This window comes from Polypterus senegalus, chromosome 1 (genome assembly GCF_016835505.1).
Source record: "Polypterus senegalus isolate Bchr_013 chromosome 1, ASM1683550v1, whole genome shotgun sequence".
In the NCBI taxonomy this organism is placed as follows: Eukaryota; Metazoa; Chordata; class Cladistia; order Polypteriformes; family Polypteridae; genus Polypterus; species Polypterus senegalus.
This window is the reverse complement of record NC_053154.1, coordinates 299,927,329-299,945,205: the sequence shown is the minus strand read 5'-3', so window position 1 is coordinate 299,945,205 and position 17,877 is coordinate 299,927,329. Positions and strand designations below refer to the sequence as shown.

The window sequence follows — 17,877 nt, the reverse complement described above, 5'->3', positions numbered from 1 at the left end:
CTCTCTTGATCCCCCCCTCTCTTTAGAAAAATCCTTCCATTACACATGTACCTTTGTTTTTTTAAATTTATTTTTATATAGTGAACTTCCTATTTATCATATATTAGCTGTCCTCCACGGCTCCGTCCACGTAGTAGTGAAACAGGACAAACTTTAAAAATCAAAAACAAAAAAACTAGGTAAAAACGCACAATTTTTAAGAAATCTTTCCTCTACCAACATAAAGCAAACACGCACACATACTAATCCTATCTAGATGAGACCAAAGGGGTAAACAAATCAGTCCTTCTTTGCCTCATCCAGAACCCGAAGAAAGAGGCCATGTAAATCCTTCAAAAAACAGCAGAAGACGTTGGTTGATGAGATACAGCTGACTAAAAACTGAGGGGGAAAAACCCAAACAAACTGCCAAGTCTCTTCAGTTTTCACCATGAGCTAAACTTCAGCCAACAATTTGAAAAAGGCAAACATACAAGCTATAAAAACCTGGACATTGACACAAGTAGATGAACACACACTAGCTTGGTCTGCAATAGAACTGAAATCCTGCAGCACTTCTTTACATTTACAAGTTATCACCACTTTACTAACAATCCAAATGTGCTTCATTCTGTCAGAATATGGAACCAATGTAGGAAGCTCTTCAAGTTAGAGAATATTTTATGTGGCATCTCTACAGGATAACCACTTTTTTCCACCCTCACGAACTTACACAGTTTTTAATGTTTGGAAAACGAATAGAATTAAATAATTTAGAGATATGTATATATAATTAAAGCTTTCGCATCCTATGAACAATTACACTCCAAATTTAGTCTTCCATCAACACAATTTTTCCACTATCTCCAAATTTGAAATTTTGTTAAACGAAATCTGCCCAGTTTTCCTCACCTCCTACCTACTTCTATTCCAGAAGAAATACTGATCAGTGCTGGGGACTCTGACAGCATTTCTGTAATATATAAAAACATTTTAAGGTCTCTTCCTTTTAAAGATCCCAAAGTACTGTGGGGAAAAGATCTCTTATTCAACATTTCAGAAACAGAGTGGAAGGCAGCCACACACAGAATTCACTCGAGGTCCACATGTGCAAAGCATGCAATTATTCAACTTAAAATCATCTATCGAGCACATCTGTCTCACTTAAAATTGTCCAAAATGTTTCCTGGGCAAGATCCAACCTGTGAACATTGAAATCGAGCTCCAGCTTCACTAGGCCATGTGTTTTGGGTGATCACCAATTTAACATCATTCTGGACAAAAAATGTTAATGCCTTTCAGACAATTTTGGTGTCACAATCCCTCCTAACCCACTAACAACTGTGTTTGGTGGACTCCCAGATGGGCTTAAAGTGGAGAAGGACAAACAAACTAATTGCCTTTGTTTCACTATTAGCACGTAGACTTATCTTGTTCAAATAGAAGAATCCTAACCCACTTCTTTTAAGTCAGTGCGGAACTGATGTTATATACTATTTGAAATTGGAAAAAATCTGATTCTCACTTAGAGGATCTGTGCAAAACATTTTTAAAACCTGTCAGGACCTAATCAATAATATTTTAGAATAAGCATTTAAATTGGTGGAAAAACTCCTTTCTTTACTACTCTCAATAGTTTTAGTCTGGCTGTTGACCTTCCTCTCTTTCTCATGGGTGGAGGTTGATTTGAATTTAGTTTTGTGAATTGCTTTTAATAAATTCAATTAAAGGCATTCATATCTTATAGACGTTTTCTTGAGTTACTAAATCCAAACCAAGTAAAATATTTCACAATAACTCTTCTACCATTATTTCAGAGGGGAACATTTTTGTACACTGGGTGGTTTTCTTTTTTCTCTTAGGCAAAGAAACATGTAAATATTAAATATAAAAGGCAGTAGATGAAGGAGCAATAGACACCCATTGTTGGTACTGTTGTCATAAGAGGAAAGTCAAACTTCCTAGTACGGGTTATTGTTGCTGGCTGTCTACAGTACATGGATATTTGCCTGCTTTGATTCTGTTGTTTAAACGATGAAAATAAGGTTATTGTCGATGGCTGGTTGCAGGATATAAATGTTTGCTTGCTTTGATTCTGTTGCTAACACAATGAAAATATGTTTATACTACTGCTGATCAAAGCAAATTGGTATGTACCATTGTTCGATAAATTGTCACGTCAATCTAGGCAGGAACTGAAGCAGATACGTACGTATATACTTCTGGGCAGTGGTGGTATGGAGATGGCATTGAGAGATCGACAGTTCACTGAGAACGCTACCAAGACCACTCGCACTGAGCATCGCAGGCTTTTGAGGGTACGTGGCTGGCAAGACACGAAACACACTGACACCTCCAGGGAGGAAGAGACCGTTCCACCAGAGAGACGCCGGTTTGTTGGTTCAGCGAGAGAGGGAAGACTCACGAATGGACCGAGCCAAGCTTGCGAACGAGAAGAGAGGCGTGCCTAGGACGTCGTAGCAACCCAAGGAGCTAAGAAGTTTAAATAAATAAATAAATAATACGGTCACTCCTCGAAGAAGAGACGCTGAGATGTGACAAAACGTCTGGTGGGAAACAAGCGTCCAGCGAACAACGTGAATCCGTGGACAGCCGGGCGATTAACTGTTGTGGTGACTCAGTGCGCAAACTGGACTCCGCACCACTAAAGGTTGTATTCTCCACTTTAATGTTTTTAACGAATTTTTAGTGTGTGGATTGTGTGATTTTTTTAGTGTTTCCTTCTTAATATTTGTAGACTTTTATGTTCTTTTATCTTCTCGGTGTACTTTACATTGTCTTGTGTAATACAAGTTACTGTTGTTTTTCCTGAAATTGTTGCCGTGTCTTTCATTGTGTTTACTCACCGCCCAATTTAAAGAAACCTGTGTGCTGTTATCTGCGAGTCTCAAGAGTTTCCAGTCCCTTAATGTAGAGAAAAGCCAAGCAAAATGACACCTTTTATTGGCTAACTAAAAAGATTACAATATGCAAGCTTTCGAGGCAACTCAGGCCCCTTCTTCAGGCAAGATGTAATACAGAAACTGAAGTTCCCTGAGTTTATATCCACACACTAGGACAAGAAACAACAATGGTAAATTTTTGAATGAAAACTCTTAAATGTAAAAAATTAATAGGTTCATTCAGGCTAAGATTAATTTAACAGGAGATAGAAGAACAATGTATGGTCAAGATCTTTAGATAAGATAACTGTCCAATAAAGTCCTTAGAAGTTTGTGATGAGTTTTTCAAAACAATGCAGATCTGTGGTCAGGTTGTCTGTGTCAGTCTGAGAGATGCAAACAGTCTTCATATCTGGCTATAAAACTCTTGTCTCTGTTCAAGCCATGCTGTAATGTATTAAATTTTAACATGAGCTTAACTTCCCATTCTTTTCTCTCTTGCTGCGTTTTGAAGTTGCCCATAAGCACTGTGACTTTAAAGTCCCTCTCACAGTGTCCATGGCTGTTGAAGTGGGCCGCTACAGGAACATCTGTGTTGCCATGTTTAATGTGGAATCTGTGTAAATTCATTCTCTGGCGGAGTGTTTGTCCAGTTTCTCCCACATAGAGTGTAGTGTCAGGACATTTCATACGAAGAGCTACTGCCATACCCAGAGAGAACCTTCTGGAATATAAAAACAAAGACAACAAGAACCGCATTCCCCTTGTTGTCACCTACATCCCACATCTTGAAACACTTCGAAAAACTATAAAGGAACTTCAGCCAATACTAACAACCTAGTACTACTGTCCCTTAATATAACTGGGTGGCGTAGTCGGATATTTTAACTGTGTCTAGGTTAGACCACCTGTACGTGTGACCTGACACCTGTCACAATTATACTGTTTTTAATACGCGCCACAAAAGCAAAGAACTAAGTGCGTGAAACACGTTCTCTAATTGGTCTTCAAAACGAAACATGAACACGTGTGCCCACTTAGCCAATCAAAAATAATACTGTGCGAGGAAACGCATGCGCACACAGGTTAAAAATTACGAGAGCCTCTTGGGAAATGTAGTGATGAAACATAAACTGAGTTTAAGTAGAATTGTATTGAAATACTGAGGTAAAATACAGACATAGGGAGGCTGTTTAACTATACCTGTTTTGAATGCGTTACCACAAATATTAAAGAATGATAACGCTGGAGGTGCGGTACTTACACGTTTATAAAGCTGTGAAATGTGATGCTTAATTTTTAACACTTGTTTTGTTGATTTGCAGAAAGCTGTCGTAAAGCAGAAAACGGTCAACCATTTCGTAACAGTGTTGAAGAGGCTGTTAGTATTGCTCTTGAAAATAAACAAAAACATGCACTTTGGGAATAGACACCTTCAAGCCGGAGCAGAAAAGGCTAACAGTAAGTTTGATTTGGGACGATAAACTTCGGGTGTAGCACTCTTCAGAAAGCATATGTCAGATGTGCAGTGCAAAACGTTTTTAGTGCAAAGGTTTTCTTAGAGAGAAAGGCAGCTCAGAGTGGTGTCAAACAGGGTGGCACAGGCAGCCTTTATGGCTTGGCAAACACACAAAATAACAAATAAGGAAAGGCAATGGATTTGAACTTGAACTTTACTGCTAGGAATTTCTTTTTGTATTACATTCAAGCACATGGCAAAGTAAACACAATTAACAGCACAATATACAATATATGACACCTTCACAACTTTATGTAAAGGTGTAGAGAAAAAGTGTATTGCATAAAACACTATCAATATAAAACAGTCCAGGAAAGTTGAACAGATCTCTTGCCCAGTAATATCCTTTAGTGACAGCTGACATTTCTTTGATGCTGTGATGGACGGCTGGGACATCCCGCAAAGAGAAGAATGGAGGAAGGCAGCCTTTTCAGGGCACTGCCTCCCCCGGGACGGTAGGTGGCAACTCCCCTGGATGACAACGGTTCCCTGGATTTACTCAGGGCATCATGGAACATGGAGTCCGTTTCCTCAGCCCTGTTGGGTGCCATGGGTGCAGCCAGGGGGAGCTCACAAAGAACCTGTGGACTCCTACTGTCACTACAACCTGGAAGTACTTCAGAGTCACGAGGACAGAAGCCCACAGTACTTCCGGGCTACTTGAGGGCTGAAGAAAAATAAGAGTCTTTATCTGACCCGGAAGTGCTATTAAATCACATGAACAGAAGGGCTAAAGAACTTCCGGGTCAAGGACTATTTAAAGGACTATTCGAGTCCCAGCAAGGAGAGCCGGAGTTGGGAGGTTGGGTGACGAAGCTGCTGGGAGTGGAGGATTGTTATTGTTATTGATTATTATTGAGTATTGGAGAATTGTGGAGTGTATGGTGCTTTGTGCACTTTATTGAAGGAAAATATTAAAAATTTTTTTTGGTGCTTTTACACGTGTGGCCTGGACGTCTGTGTGTGGGGTTTCACGGGGCAACAGTGCCCTTAGCGTCCACAATGCAAATAATTGAAAGAGATTGTTGCTTGAGTGAGCGTAGTCTTTGATTATGAAACTCACTCCTTATGTTTGTTCCAGCTGTACTGACATTTACACATACATGTATTCACTTAGCAGACACTTTTATCCAAAGCGACTTACAAAAGGAGACATCCTGGATTTTGCTGCTGTCAAAAATGGTTTATTCTTCAAGGGACATTATTTGTAGCAGAGTACCTAGCTTGTCTCAGCTGTCTAAAGTCCCTGATATGGAAAGTCTTAATATAATTTGCACAAAGAAATGTTATTTCTCTAACTACAAGGAACAGCTAGCCCACTAGAGCTACTAATGACTTGGAAAAGTGCTTTAAGCTGGTAGAAACATCACTAACCCACATAATCAGTTGCAATCCTACTACTAATAATTGTATACTCCATCATATCTAACAAGATAAGAGGTAACAGGTTACAGAAAGTAATACAAATCTAATGACTGAATTTGTACTTAAATATCTAATGGTATCAGTGATGCAGTTTTCTTCAGCAATTGCAATAAGTTTGCTAAAATCAAAAGAGTACAAATTCTGTTGTGAAATTTGATGAGCTCCTACTGAAGAAATAGGAGTTTAACAGTGAAGGAATAATGAAATGTTTTGCATTTTTCATATGTTGAATTAGTTGGTGCCTGGTATTTTGGAGCCAATCCTCTTAAAATGAGTGTGTTACTTATTTTTGTAATTTCAGACATTTACCTTCATCTGTAGTGGCTGTTGTAATGGTTTAAATGGCCTGAAATTGGCAGAGGGAGAAAAAAAGGAGTGTAAGAAAGCAACCACTATAAAATATAATGGACTTTTATTGCATTTTGGTTTTTCACTTTTCATGAGAGCATGTCATTGAAAACTACACCTAGACACAAAGGCAGAAAATCTGACTGGGTGAAAAGCAGAAGGGCGGCCACCCCTTAGACACATGTTTTCAGTTCATAATGTGGTAAGATAGTTATTTTTTGATGTAGAAGACAGGAGTTGACAATCTCCTATTTGACTTTGACTCTTTCTGTCAAGAACTGCATATTCCAGTTGGTGACGGTGTAGCTACGTGGTCTTTAGCTGTAAATTACATGGCTGCACATTAAAACCCCAGGACCAATTCCATATGTGGCCCCAAGATGTTTACTCTAGACTTGCTAGTGCTCACGTTATACAGTCTTGGAAGTGATTGCACCACACTACTGTGATAAATCTTGGGATTGTTTTTGCTACAGAATAGAACTATTAAAAAATTGTTTTGGCTTATTTATAATAATATACCAATTGAAGATAAGCAGGCAATTTAAATTCTGCCTCCCAGATTGTCCCCTTGTGTTTAGCCTATTTTAGCACTAGACTGTAAAACAATAGGTTGCCAGGTCAGTCACTACTATGGATCTGCTATATACTGTAACCTAGAAAAGTATTATCTATACATGCAGGATGTGTACCAGTACACCCGTCCTTCGGGACGAAATAATTCTCTGTAACCCTAGAAGCCCAATTTTTCCGGGTATTAGGAGAGTTATTGTCCTGGCTGAGTATCTGGATGTTGTGCAGGCATCAACCTGCACCAGCATCCTGATTAATTGGTCAAGAGGGCTGCCGGTGATCAGAGCAGTATTTGAACGAGCACAGGTATTTTTGGCGCAGGTCCCGCTCTCCACAGATCCAGTGTTGAATAGAAGATTATTCCAGTTCAATGAGCTTTTGTTGAAGTGTGACATGACGAGAGTGATCCTCTCCCCAAGATTTAAATTATATAGGGAGGTGGATCACCTGGATCGCTTGGCTTCGACATCGGCTCATGAACTGGTGCACTATTGGCTTAATAAAACCTCGAACGAATATTAATGGCTTCCTAACGGACTTAATAAAATGTAGATAATAGGGTGTTATCAGTGTCTCTTTTCTCCTGATTGACGAGCCTGGTTTAAAGGACAATTGGGAGATGGAGGTATGTTTTTGTTTTTGTTTGTTCTTTTTTTCTTTTATCCTAAGGGGACTTAGAAAGTCATCTCCTAATCCAATTCTGAATTTAACCTCACTGGAGGGGTGACCCTGATGTTAATCAGTATATGGGCAGCTTCAGTGGAGGTGAGTAGAAATTAAGGAAAGGGAAAGGGAGTTATGTTAGTTGGATTATCTCTCCCTCTCGCCTGATTCTAACCCTAACCCCTTGGGGGTTTGGGCCCTAATGTTAAATCAGTAAAGTGGGCAGTAAAATCAGATGGGGCTTCAGGTGAGGGATGATTTATTGGTTTTGTGTTTAGTGTAAGAAGGAGGAGGATAGAAAAGTTTTTTTAGAAATTAAATATTTGCATAGGACAATTATACAGAGGTGGGAATTAGGAATGTTTATGGTCGGTTTTAAGAAAAATGAATCCCTAATCAAATAAAAATTGCACATGATCTGGTTTTTAGCTTTAGTGTACTGTTCTGGGGAATATCCATAAAGTACTATAAGATGGAACTAATAATGATTGATTTAAAAATATTCTAAAGTGAAGGGTAGGCAATGGTTCGGTAGAACAGCCTAATTAAAACCTTTTATAAGATTAATTAAAATCATTGGTTGATTCAGGATGGTAGTATTGAGGAGATAATAGTAGGATAGTGCTCAAATAGTTAGGTAATCATGTAGTAATTTGGATAGATTTAGTGATCCTCGTAAAATAAAAATATTATGACGGAAAAAAGTGTACCCATGCATTGCCGCAAGGCTCAGATCCCCTAACCTAACCTGTCTGTATTCATGGTGTAGAAACCAGTGGGCAACAGTGGCATACACTTGTGATGTGTAAGGTAATCCATTCATCCTTTAGCTTTCTCAAATGTTGAAGAATACCCCAGGACTAAGCTAGAATCAACCCAGGATGGGGTACCAGCCCATCTTAGAGTCAATTCAAACACACTGGGCCACTTTGGAGTCACCAGTTAAGCAAACATACACATCTTTGGGATGTGAAAATAGAACCGTTAGTATCTGGAGAAAGACTCATTTGGACCTGAGGAGAACTACATAAAGCCAGTAAACAGGCCAAGGTCTGAACTCAGTCTCTTGGATAACAATGGGATCGTTACTAACTATTGTGCCACCCTTGCTTTTATGAGGTAAATTTCATATTTTAATTTGAAGTGTGTTTCCTCTGTTTATTTAGCTGCAGGTTAAGCACAAGTGGCAGTTGAAAAGGTAAAGGGTGTGTGAATTACCTTATCTTATTGAAAAAGAATGTAACAGGTCCTCCTCCTTGCCAGCCTATCCATGTAATGCAACCCTAATGTGTATTTCAATCCAGCGGTGTTCAGCTTTGTCACAGCCAACATACTGATGTGATGGCCTCTTTCCAAGCATGTTGATAGGCTATGCAAGTATATGTGTGAGGTGCAATGTGTTTAAAAAAAAACTTCAAATCAATATTCAAACATACCCATTATATTAAAATTATAACTTGGTAAAAAATTTTGAAAAAACATTGCAGCAAACTATAACACAAATTTCCAGACTCACTTAATCCAGCTCAGGGTCATAGAGAAAAGTGTGATGTTGATGTCCACTACTCTTCATAAAGCATTCTTAATTGCTCATCTCTGTTGGAAGATGTCCACCCTTTAACATTTTGTACAAGCATTAAATTGTTTCCAAGTCCGTGAGAAATAGCTTAAGTTTTACTTAAAATGGTGCTTAGCGCCCTTGTTGAAACGACTGTATCTATAAAATGCCACAGCAGATTAAGTAGCTTGACCCAGCTAAACTTGATAATCTGCAGCAGCAAGCACTTAAGTGAAACCTGAATGTGTTTACTCATTAATTATCTGTTAACATCTGTGATTGCCTTAAATAGAAAAACACATGACTATTACTATCTTTCAACAGCAAAAAAATACTCTTTCCTGTGAGTGCTTTAAAAAATCATGGCATGAAACAAGGCTGGCTATTTTCATGTAAATTACAAAAAAAGAAAGGGCTGGTGACGTCAATGGTCTAGTACGGTGCTAGTGAAACCCCAAGGTTCTTAGGGTTTGAGTTCTTCCCATCACAATGTCCATTCCCACTCAGTCTATCAGATATCATCAGGTTTCTGTTGTTTCTGAAACCACATCATGACTTGAAAATACTAGATTCAAATCAACCACTCACATCCATAAAGGACCTGTTAAGAATCGTCAATCAACCTAAAACATGACCATGTCACTTGATGTGCTCTTACGCTTAATGGAAACTTTACATATACTGTAGCTTATATAATATACAGCAACGTTAAAATATGACGTAATTTATAGTAAATGTATGTTAATAATAACATTATAATAGGGTTAGCTACAGCTTCCCATGACGACGTTCTGCACAGAGCCGGTCAATCCTTTAGATGAAATCAGTGCATCACCCAAGTGGAGCCATTTAGATAAGTCAAGTGATGCCTGCTCTGGACCTTTACACCTCATACCCTCACCTCACTTCACTCCACCCCGTGTCTGTGCTGTGGATGCTGAAGGGTGCTGTTTTGGTAAAGGATACTCAAAGGCACTGTGGACACTCAAGGGGCGCAGGCTCCGGGCATAAGGAGGAAACACCAAACAAGGTTTCCATTTGGGCTTTGACTGACACTGGCTCAAAATAAAATGGGTTTTGAAGATGGATGAATGGATTGATAGATGATAGTAATATATAATAATTCATAGTATATTTATAGGAGGCTTATAGTAATTTATGGAGGATTATTATAATGGAGTGTTAAACATAAATTCCAATTGTAATTTTTCATTTGTATGCAGATTTCAAACATGTGGTCAAAATATTTACTCACCCTTGTTGTTGTATAGTATACTAGGGGCTTCGCCCCCTGCTCGCTTCGCTCGCCAGCCCCCGTTTTGTTTTTCCGGATACACACTTTTAAGATTTGTTTTTCTTTGAACTGTTGCTATTTCATTAGTTTCACTTTTATTTCAGAACTTTTGTAAAACAATATTTGGAATCTGTGAGTCCCAATGTGCTGAATCTTTTAAATGAGGTCAGAGAGACGTGTTTAATGACTTTGTACCATAATTCAGGATAGGTTTCTCTGTTTGGAATTTCTGCACAGACAAAATGATCGACTTCATCAGCAGTTAATTATTTTTTTGAGGTATACCCCGTTTTTGAAATTCCTGACTTAAACTTCAAAGCCTTACAATATTGACATACTTCTGACATATCACTTATGTCCATATATTTGATCTCTATTCACCTTTTCTTTATTTCTCCGAGTAAAAATTTCTCTTTCTTAGCGCTAATGCAATGTTTACTTTCTTTTTTTCGACACTGTCACTGACACTTTCTGCTTTCATATTCTGTATCTTACTCTGCATGTGTTTTGCGCCTACATTTTTTTAATCTTTTGAATTCCAGTTTTCATTTTCTCTAACCTGCACTGCATGTGTTAGGCCCCCTTGTTATTTAACCTCTTCATGATGTTTTACTTTGTTTTCTACTCTGTCTTTTATTTCTGTCCTCGCTTTATCCTGCTTTTTTTTAATGACACCTGGTCCGTGGTAATTATTTTCCCTTTTTTGAGAAATAAATTGTTTGTTTGCGCTACTGCGATCTTTACTTTCTTATTTTTATACTTTCTAATTTTCCTACTTTCATATTCTTTAACTTTCTCCACATGTGTATCGTGCCAACGTTTCTTTTTTGAGCCTTTCGAATTCCACTGCTTTCTTAATCTCTAGCCTGCTCTGCATGTGTATAGCGCCAACCTCCGGATTGGACGTGCTTTTTTTCAATTCCACTTGTTCCGGGCTGATAATTACTTTCCTGATTTTCTGAATTTGTACTAGATTATTCTTTTTCCTTTTTGTCTCTCCAATGCTTTTGAGTCTCTTTTCTCTGCGCTGCTTTCATCTTCACTTAGTCGTCTACGTTTCATTTATAACGTATCGATTCCTTATACGCTTTATATGCGCTGAGAGCCCTGGATCTGTGTGTGCTCAAAGCCAAAACACGACTGAGTGTGTTCCTCCCCGTGCTGTTATTTGGTTGTAATTAGGGCGAGTCTTGCAAGAATCTCCTGTTCTATGTCATCGCGAGATGGTCCTGGGTCAATCTCTTGGCACAAAGTCTCACGTTTAAGGTCCCCACGAGACACTCCATGGCCAATCTCTTTAGTCTTCCGTGATCATAACGTGAAGATCACGTGTCGTCACCCTACTGTTTCTCTCCAGGATTTTTTTTATAATAGAGAGATATGCATATGTAATTGTATACATTAGCTATATTTTGTCAGGCTACCATTACCACCTCTGGAATGCTGCTTGCTGTTTTCTTCTTTTGTGTTGGCTTTGTAAGAAATATCAATTTAGATTTCTCATGTTTCTCCAGATCTCTTCTTTCTAAATGGTTCTTTCAAAAACAAATACATTTTTGATGAAAGGACACCAGTGTAAATTTGACTCGATCCATTTACAGGTATATAGGTTAGTTACTAAATCCACATAGTAAACTTGTAGAGCTCAGGGGAATCCTGAGCTTATCCTATCATCACTTGATGAGAGGAAGCAAAACATAAGTAGAATAAAGCAAGGTGTTCAATCACATACCACTGATTTTCACTTTGAGTGTAATAAAACTTGTAGCCATTGTGGCCCTCTTGATGAAAAGTCAAGAGGTGAGCTGCACTGAAGGCACAACATCGGGCCAATGGATATATTACAAGAGAAGAGAGGAGTACTGAGGGTCATATAAGGTGAATGAAGAAGAGCTAAAAGACGGTGCAGACATGGGCCCATTTAAGCTTTGATTTGTTATTTTATGTGCATTTTCTGTTTCTGCTTTTACATTTTCAATCCATTCATCCGGGCATTTTTATGAATGTTTCAGTTTTGGTGTTTGAAGAGAACTGGAGTGACATGAAGCCAATTTACAGTAAACGGGTTAGCGTCTGGAAAAAGCCAGACCACCTGAGGGAAAACCTGTGCAGAAAGACATGGAATTCACAAACACAACCTGGCAAATAAACCTAGGCCTTAGATCTGTGAGGCAGGTGTGCTATCCACTGTGCCTTTGTGTACCAAACCTCCATACTATATTGGCAGTATTTATTTTAGTGCTCTGATGATTTTTATATGTGTGAGATATGTGTTGTATGTTGAAATGTGCATCCTCTGTAGGTATCTATAGCAGTCTACAAAAGTCTTTATTTTTTAATATATACATACAGATTATTCTTACTTACTTTTTGCCACTGAACACTTTTAACATGTTAATGCAAACTAGTCAGAATAACTCCTTCATATTCAGAAAAAATCATTTTTGCTTTAAAACAATAATGGTTTTAATTTATTAAAGTGTTGGCTTTTGTCACCTCCTTCTGGATAAAAATAAAAGTGTACCACATGCTATCATATTTTTACATTAATAACCACTCTCTGGTAAAGGGAAAAGATGCTTATATATTCAAATGTTTTACTTAGAAATAAGTCATAAATAAGTATATTATTGTACAATAATAACTTAAACTCTTCTTGCCTGTTGCCCAACTAGCATTGTTCCTAACCCTCATTCTTCATGTCATGGTGGTGAGCCAACATGGATGCTTCATACTGCATTTTCAGACTTGGCCCAACTGGGATATGCGGGGGTACCAGGCCAACAGACACTTAGTGATGAGTTTAAAACCACTCCCTGGCCTGGCCAGTTAAGGGTGTCAATGCCAAATATAAAGAGCAAAATACTAAGTCAAGGACAAAAGCAAAAGGTCAATACACAAAAGAACGAAGCACAAAGGTTTTTAACATTAGCAAGTGAAAGAATTGTTTTTTTATCTGCAGGTCAGATGTTTAGATCACTACCTCCAAGGACATGGCAGTAAGAGCCATCATGTATCCCAACAATGAGCAATCAAGTGTGTCACTTAAATGTACTGCTGGACAAAAATGACAGTGGTATAAACAATCTAACAAGGCAGTGTGGTGTTGTGGCTGACATAGAAAAAGTTAAGTCATAAGGTTGCTGGTTGAGGCTTCTCCTACCTTGACTCACTGTATGACTCTGAGAAAATGATTTAACCTGTCTGTTCTCCAGCAGTACTAAATATCTGTAAAGAATTGCAATATACCCCGACCATGTAAGTTATCTTAGTTAAAGGTGTCAGCCAAATATTGAATAATAATAATCAACTATTTAAATTGCACACCTTCCATTTAGGGCTTACAAGTACCTCATACCAGTGTGAGCTTCCATCAAAAACCTTTAGAATCGTATACACAAGTCCTCACCCCAGACGTCCCTGCCACTGTTGGTGAGGATACAGAGCTAGAATGTGATCTGCACCATTTATATCTGAGGGCTGCAAATACTTACTGAATGACATTTCCGAAAAAAGGTGAGGAGACAAAAATAAAACTAGCTGAATGACATCTTTTTTTGTAACTATTTGTAATTTTGGGGGGGGGGGTTCCCGTGATGAAAGTGACATGGTTAATTTCACTTGCAACACACAAAACGTGCATAGGCTGTTTCTGTTTGCAGTTGCAAGAGGCAGTGTTTTGAACCCTGTGGGCACGTTAGCTTCTCCTTTTTCCTAACAAGAGCAATGGTGGAAATGCATCGAGGCTGGCACCAACTCTCAGTTTTCACGTTACTGAAGAAAGTGGATATATCAGTTTTACTTTTTATTTACAAGAGCTGCACTTTTACAACAATGCATGTACACGGGTTGCCTCTCATGGTCCCAATTCCTAGTAGTTTTAGTTTGCATTTGTAAGGACTGAGTGAAAGTAAAACACGTGCCTTCGTAATGTTTATGTGAAAAAGGGCTTTCAGTTTTACTTGGTATTCACAAACACTGACTTCCATTTTTCAGTTTAATGAGTGTGATTTCATAGCGTAGGAGTTACCTCTGCTCACACCTTCCCCACCGCTAAAACAATCAGCTTCAAGGATTTTCTGTCTTTGTTATCCATAAGGTGTGAACACTCACTGTGATTTCAGTTGTAAGTAATTGTACTGTGTGGACTGTAAAATATACTGTACTCACCCATGTAGTTAAGTATATATTTCTTAAAGTAAAGATTCATTTCAAATGTATTACTTTTTTTTTTTAGGATCAAATTGCTTTTTACCATGAAAAACTTACTTTTTTGGCCTGCTTTCTTTATTATATTTTTGCCAATACAAGAAAAATACATGCCATTTCAAGTTACATTATACATTAAGATGTCCAACAAGCAGCAGCCAAACTTCACCCAGAATGTCCTGATTTTCAGTTAACATTGCTGTGTTGATATCCGTCTTATGCAGCATATATACGTTGTGAGACTTGCCCGGACACCACCAGTCGGAAACCACATCTTTACAAAAAGCACACGTTTATTGCACACCAGTAAGTACAGGTTTACACTCCCGAACACCACACACAATGCACACATTAAATATCACCACTATAAGGGCTTCTCTCTCAGTCCTTGGCCGCCTGTCTCCTCCTGGGAACTTTGTCCTGCTCCCACTCCCGACTCAAGCTCCCAGACTGTAGGAAGGCGGCCCCTCTTATTCCTGCCCGGATGTGCTCCAAGTGGCCGATGACGTCCTTCCGGCAGCACTTTCTGGTGTGGTGGAAGTGCTGCCTTTTGCACCGGAAGCACTCCGGGCGTCCCTGGCAGGTTCCTCCGCCATCTTGCTGGGTGTGGTGGAAGTAACTATTTCTGGGTTCACCCGAGGCTTAAGGCGCCCCCTGGTGGGTGGCCACGGGTCCCAACGGGTTAACCGCTTTTTCCTCTTCTCCTGTGGTCCTCTCTTAATCCAGGGCGGTTGCCCTCTCGTGGCCTGAAAGCTATACATGCCCTCTTCTGGTCCTTCCAGGCATTCCGGCCAGGTAAGGACCCCAGCAATCTGCCACAACATTATGTTTCTGACCTTTGCACTCGTGTTTTAGGTTCAAGTATTCTCTTTACACCTGAGCGTATTTCCGACTCTTAATAACTAATGTATGAATATATGAATATATACGTTCTGTATGTACACTCACTGCTTTTTCCTTGAGGCATTGGGTGCTGCAGAGCTGTTCTCTTATTATGGAACTTTATCTAGCTGAGGTGTTTGAAAAAAATCGGTTAACATGAGGAGGTTTGAGGACCTCTGCTGTAGTGTGGACAGCACGAATGGATTTAAGGCAGAATTCCAACAAGTACTTTGTAACGCCAAGGAAATATCTGTAAAAAATGTATGTTAGAAATAACCTTAACTGCATTTAAGAACCAGATACATGATATGTTGGGAAAACTTAATTATTATAAAAAAACAAGTAAGTTGGGTCAAATTGACGACCTCCAGTCATTTCAGCCGTTTGTTTTTATTGCAGTATTAAATTTTCTTTCTGGAATGGAACAAGGTTGGAACAGGTATCCATCCATCCATTAACCAACCCGCTATATCCTAACTACAGGGTCATGGGGGTCTGCTGGAGCCAATCCCAGCCAGCACAGGGCACAAGGCAGGAAACAAACGCCGGGCAGGGCGCCAGCCCACCGCAGGGCACACACACACACACCAAGCACACACCAGGGACAATCTTGAATCGGCAATGCACCTAACCTGCATGTCTTTGGGAGGAAACCCACGTAGACATGGGGAGAACATGCAAACTCCACACAGGGAGGACCTGGGAAGTGAACCCGGGTCTCCTAACTGCAAGGCAGCAGTGCTACCCACTGCGCCAACATGCCATCCAGGACCAGGTATCCAGTGAAAAAGTCAGCATGCAAACGGTCAGCCCAAACAGAGAAACAAACATACTGCTCTGCTAGCAGGTAGGCTGATTAGAGTAACAAATAATTAAAATGGCATTGAAGGACTGATAAGATCTGGTAGGAAATGAAAAAATGACTTTAAAAGAACCTTTAAAACCTTTTATTTAAGATTTTAATTAAGTTGAAAGGCAATGAGGCTGTTTTTTTAGGTTAAAACATTTTATTAAATATTTAGTGGAAAGTCAAGCTAAACAACACCTTTTATCGGCTAACTAAAAAGATTACCATATGCAAGATTTCGAGGCAACTCGGGACCCTTCTGGATTACATTTTGCCTGAAGAAGGGGTCCGAGTTGCCTTGAAATCTTGCATATGGTAATCTTTTTAGTTAGCCAATAAAAGGTGTCATTTTGCTTGACTTTTCACTACATTCATAATGGCTAACATGGTACAACTCCCTAGTACTACATTAAATATTTAAAAAGAGCATAAGGCTGTTTTTTAGGTTAAAAGTCTTTGTATTTTCTCACTGCAGATACTTTGGGCATCACTCTCTTAATCCCACTCCCTCAAGCCAGTCTCTGTCGTCTTCCAAGTGGCACCACAGCCAGTCAAAGACCTGCTTCGCCACCTCGGGCTCCTCCTGCAAAAACATGGTAAGCAAAGAAAGTCGCAAATGAATCCTACATTTTTTTTATTTAAAGCAAGGCTCTGATTCTGACACGGTTTGAACTTAATTATGGTCTAAACCTCACAAATGACACAAATGAGTGCACAAGCATGTAAAAGATGGCATGTAAAATGCTAAAATGGTTTTCCACTGTGCTCCCAACCCTTGACATCAGGCTCCTCTTTACATTCTGGTTGCACTCCTTGTTTGTCAGGACGTTTTCACACAATTCTTCCGCAGGGCAGAAATGAGTATTCTGAGTATCCAAAGTCATTCTAAATTTGTTCAGTTGAGTTAATGATTTGAGATATTTTCACTAATTGATTCATTAATCTATTACATCGAGTAACAACAATTTTTTTTTCCCCCGTGATGTTACATGGTTAAAAAAGGCAGATATCTGACGAACATAAAAGGCTAGTGGTGAAGGAGAATAAAACAACATGCTGTTTTTAGCATTGACTGCAAATCTATGCTGGGGAAAGCCATCTTGGTGTCATGTCTGATCTGTTGACAAGAGCACAGTACTGAGGCGGTGATTCAAGAGCTGCTCATTTACTGATCTGCTGGGCATCCAGTGCCCTAAATGATTCGTTTTGTTTTCCAGTTCAGTAGTTCATCACTTCAACATCATATTTATTCACATATTCTTAACATAACAGCAATTGCCCGCTTTCTTGTGCGTATTTAAAAAAAGAAACAATGTTATAGTCCAATGACTGACTACACTTTTATTCCTATGTCATTTTAATTCATCATTATCATTAGTAACACCTTTCAACCAATTACTTTTAAAATAGTTTTTATTGTGTTCATTAATTACAGTGAATGAATTACAAGCCAGTCTGACATACAAAAGATTATCTTAATCAAGCCAAATATCAAAAAATCACAAGATTTAATATGAATATATATGAATATATGTATATACAGTATTGTTTAACAATCTCTGGCCACCAAAGAAAAGGATTTTTAAAGCTAGCTATGTTTGCAGTATTTATTTGCATGTCCAAACACTAGATCATTGCTCTCAAATCAAATCAAATCAAATCAAAATCTCTTTTGAC

At 38.9% G+C, this 17,877-nt stretch overlaps 1 protein-coding gene across 1 annotated transcript in view; it reads right to left on the bottom strand.

Annotated features, from left to right (window-relative positions):
- Positions 1-16,557: 16,557 nt before the first annotated feature.
- Positions 16,558-17,877, bottom strand: part of LOC120514500 — a 39,878-nt gene continuing 38,558 nt past the window's right edge. The window contains exon 9 of the mRNA XM_039734909.1: positions 16,558-16,783. Within this exon, the coding sequence (XP_039590843.1) occupies positions 16,688-16,783 (96 nt within the window). The 3' untranslated portion in view covers positions 16,558-16,687. The remainder of the gene's footprint in view (positions 16,784-17,877) is intronic.